Source organism: Lathyrus oleraceus, chromosome 4 (assembly GCF_024323335.1).
Source record: "Lathyrus oleraceus cultivar Zhongwan6 chromosome 4, CAAS_Psat_ZW6_1.0, whole genome shotgun sequence".
Lineage (NCBI taxonomy): Eukaryota > Viridiplantae > Streptophyta > Magnoliopsida > Fabales > Fabaceae > Lathyrus > Lathyrus oleraceus.
In genome coordinates this window covers 456042110-456046702 of record NC_066582.1, presented here as the reverse complement: position 1 = coordinate 456046702, position 4593 = coordinate 456042110, and the positions used below count along the sequence as shown (strand labels likewise).

The window sequence follows — 4593 nt, the reverse complement described above, 5'->3', positions numbered from 1 at the left end:
GTGAGGAATAGACCATGCTTATGGAAAGTGACGGAAATACCCAGGAAGTAGTTGAGACGTCTTAAGTCTTTCATAGCAAACTTAGAGTTGAGGAGAGAGATGATGGATTATCGTAAAGCATAAGAGGAGGTGGTGGGGATGATATCATCTACATACAATAAAAGGTAGGCTAGATGAGAGTCTTTCTTGTAGATAAATAGAGAGTGATCACACTTGCTTTGGTAAAGCCCAATCGATGAAGTATAGTCGACAAACCTCTTGTACCAAGCTCTAGGGGCTTGTTTGAGCCCATATAGTGATTTGCGGAGACGACACACATGATCAGGATGTTTGGAATCTCTGAATCCTAATGGTTGATACATGTAAACTGTTTCATTGAGTTCACCATGGAGGAATGCATTATTGACATCTAATTGATGAATGTGCCAAGATTTAGAAAGAGCAAGACTGAGAATAGTGCGAATGGTAACCAGTTTGACAATTGGGCTAAAAGTTTCTCCACAATCAATGCCAACCTGTTGACCTGCACCATCACCTGCAAGTCGGGCTTTATGCCTCTCAAAGGAACCGTCAGATTTTTCTTTATGTCTAAAAATCCAAATAGATCTAATAACATTAACATCTGGCGGTCGTGGTACTAAATCCCACGTCTCATTTTTAATTAAAGCATTATATTCATCATGCATGGCCATTTTCCAATTAGGGTCCTTAAGTGCAGACACTGGATTCCTAGGAAGGGGGGATTTTGTGATATGAGTGAGTAAACTGTAGTATTTTTGGTTAGGTTTAAAAATTCCATGTTGACTCCTAGTGATGGATTTTGTGTTGGCTTGGGCGGTAGGTTGATAGATAGGGGGAGATTATTTTGCAAGGTATGATTTGATTGTGGGAATGGGAGTGATGAGTTTAGAGTAGGGGTTGAGGGAGTAGTGGGCCATATTGTTTGAGGGAGTGTATTTGGAAAAGGTGTGGTGTGGGCCATATTTTGGGAGGTGTTTGGTTTTGAAGGAGGGACCGAGGAATTGTTTTGGTCTTGAGTCATGATATGGTTGATGAGATAAGGGGATAAGTCATTGTCGAGAAACATGTAGGTAGTAGATTGAGGGGTGTGCAACTTTGCATAGGGAAAGGTGGACTCATCAAACAAAACATGACGACAAATGATTATTTTGTTTGTTGTCATATCGAGACACTTATAACCACGATGATTGGACGGGTACCCAAGAAAGACACATGGTGTGGAGCGAGGTTGAAGTTTGTGGATGGTATTTGAGGGGGATAGAGGAAAGCATAGACAACCAAAAACATGTAGATGGGAGTATGACGGGTTTTTGTTATATAACATGTAGAGAGGTGACTGAAAATTAATTGATTTACTTGGAAAAATGTTAGAAATATAGGTGGCCTTTTCTAGAGCATAATGCTAAAATGAAGGAGGTAGAGATGCATGAATTAATAAAGTTCAAATAATGTTATTAATGGACCTTATTTTTCGCTCAGCTTTACCATTTTGAGAGGAGGTGTAAGGACAAGAGTAACGAAAAAATATGCCATTAAGTTCACACATTTTTCGAAAATTGTTAGACATGTATTCGCCACCATTATCACATTGAATTGTTTCGATTTCCCATTGAAATTGTGTTTTAATGTAAGCTCTTAGCTTTTGGAAAATAGGATAAACTTAAGATTTTTGTGAAATAGGAAATTTCCACAAAAAATTTGAATAATTATCCATGAATAAAACATAATATTTGTGACCTGTTGAGCTTAAAATGGGAGATGTACATACATCACTATGTAGAATATCAAATGGCGACAAGCTATTATTAAGTGAATTAGTGAAAGGAAATTTGATGTGTTTACCAAGAGGACATGAATTACAAAAATGTGAATGTAATTTACGGGAGTTATTACCCTCGACCAATTTATTTTTGCGAAGAAAAGACAAAACATGTTCGCCCAGATGTCCTAGACGATTATGCCAAATAGATGGTGACAAAGCTGCAAAGGTGGATGGATGCTTGGATTTATTTTTGGTCATGTGGTTGGTAATGGGTTAAAGGTCACCTTGGCTTTCACATCTCATGATAGGTATCCCCGTCTGAAAGTCCTTCACAGAAAAACCAAACGGGTCAAATTCAATTGAAACATTGTTATCTGTAGTAAATTTACGAATTAACACTAAATTTTTAATTAGATTTGGAGCGTGAAGCACATTGTTTAGGACAAGAGGTTGGTGGGGGTTATTTAGATGTGTACTACCGAGACCATAAATTGGAACAAAATGACCATTTCCGACAATGATTTTATTATTTTTGCTCAATTTAAAATAAGATGAGAGATTACCTTGCGAGGATGTCATGTGAGAGGTGGCTCTGGTGTCCATGTACTAAGAGGGTCTGGCTAAGCAAGATTGAGGGTGCTGAAAGCACTTTGAATGTCAGTAAGGCTGGTAGTACCAACATTGAAAGAAGCCTGCTGAGGTTTGGGCCCAAGAATTCCACTTTGTTGGGGCTTAGGACCATTATTTGGTATATTCCAATTTGAGGTTGGGTAAGGGCAATGTGGGTAATTCAAAGGACCCCATTATTGCCAAGGTGGGTAATTCCATGGATGTCACTGTTGTTGTTGTTGCTGCCCGCGATTTCCTCTTCCAGAATTTCGACCGCCACGATTCGGTTTCTTTCCTCTATGACCGTGATATATCGATGGAGATAGTTGGGAGTTTGAAGCATAGGATGATGGTTTGGGTGCAGGTTCGGTGGCCGGAGCTTTGGCCATGAAACCGGCCGAAATAAATGAGGTGTGTGATTCGCAAGCGGCACGCTGCAACATGGTTGATTCCTCGAGTTCCAACCGTGACCGTGCTGTGGCGAAGGTGGGGAGAGGGTCATGTTGTTGTATATAGGTTATAAACCCAACGTATGCATCAGTGAGACCTGATATCATTTTAAGCACTCGTCGTGTGTTAGTGACTGGAGAGTCGACGTTGGCGAGTTGATCAAATAGAGTTTTGAGGCGGTTGCAATATGATTTTGTCGATGGAAAATCTTTCATGTTTATGTTGCTGAATTGATTTTCTAATTGTACAGCACGTGAATGCTTGTTATCATGAAACATAATGGCGGTGCGTTTCCAGCATTCTTCGGCAGTGTCATCGATGACGAGGATTGATTGAAGAATATCATGCGAGACGGTTGCGTACATCCATTGCAGTACCACTGCATCAAGCCAATTCCAAAGTTCAGAATCGTTAGCCTTAAGGTCTGCTGATGCTTGTATGGCCTGTGCATCCGATGACGGGATGATGTGATCAAGTACGTTGTGAACACGTGCTTGCACCTTGAAGAGGGAAGACCATGAGAGGTAGAGATTAGAATCATTTTCCATCGTCACCGGGATTATGGTTTTGACGTTGTTGATAGCGAAGGCGGAGTGGAACTTGGGTTTCCCCGCCTGATGAGGGCTGGTTTGAGAGGCTGATGAAGTGTCATCAGAAGTTTGGGAATGAGAGTTTATTTCTGTCATGGTAAAACAGAGGATTAACGACAGTGAGAAGGGTTTAGGTTAGGATCATGACAACTCTGATACTATGTAAGTAATTTAATCCCTGCCTTTTCATTGATAGGAATACTCATTATATATAAGTATGACAATGTCTATATTTGGAAGCTAATAATATACAATTATGATGTATACCAATTATAGAGATATCCTAATAATTATACTAATTATAGAGATATTCTAATAGTTTTTCCTCTTCTCTATTGCATTTCTTTATAGAAATTTATTTGTTGTGTTGTTTTAGGATTACAAACTTTCTTTTAAATACACGCTAAATGGTTTTGGCCCAAATAGACAAAAAAACACTTATTTTTATCTTTTATTCTTTTTCTCTTTCTTTTTTATAAATAAATGGTAGGACTTACTTTAAAAGTGAACCCACCCTACAAATCTCCCCCTCACGACTCAAGTGGGAAAGAGCTGCTCCACTAAGCCCACCTTCTTTTTGCAGTTAATCATCTTTGTCACAGGAAAAATCTTTGTCATTATATCTAAACCATTCTTGTCAGTATAGATCTTCTCGAGTGAAAACAACTTTGTCTCTAAGGCATCTTGTATCAAATGACATCGTACCTCAATGTTCTTTGATTTGGAATAAAACGTAGGGTTCTTACCAAGATGAATTGCACTCTGACTGCCACATAACAACATAAACTTCTCTTGCTTAACTCCCAACTCTTGTAGGAATTTATTCACCTACAAAAGTTCTTTATATGTTTTAGTTGCTGCAATATACTCAACCTCGTTAGTAGATTAAGCAACACACTTTTGTAACCTTGATTGCCAAGATACCGCTCCCCCTGCAAAAGTCATCATGATTCAGAAGTAGATTTTCTAGAATCAATATCACAAGTCATATATGCATCTGTGTATCCATCTAACACATGATCACCACTCCCAAAGCATAGGAACACTCTAGAAGTACCACTAAGATATCTGAGAATCCACTTTGCTACTTACCAATGATCTTTACTAGGATTATAGAGAAACCGACTAAGAAACACCAACATCACTAGTAATATGGGGTCT

At 38.9% G+C, this 4593-nt stretch overlaps 1 protein-coding gene across 1 annotated transcript; it reads right to left on the bottom strand.

The window, feature by feature from the left end:
* Window positions 1–2616: 2616 nt before the first annotated feature.
* Window positions 2617–3528, bottom strand: LOC127137951 (uncharacterized). Its single transcript, XM_051064356.1, has 2 exons — window positions 3212–3528; window positions 2617–3127 (listed from the first exon to the last, which is right to left on the bottom strand). The coding sequence occupies exons 1-2, from the start codon at window positions 3526–3528 to the stop codon at window positions 2617–2619; spliced, it is 828 nt and encodes a 275-aa protein (XP_050920313.1).
* Between the last annotated feature and the right edge of the window lie 1065 nt (window positions 3529–4593).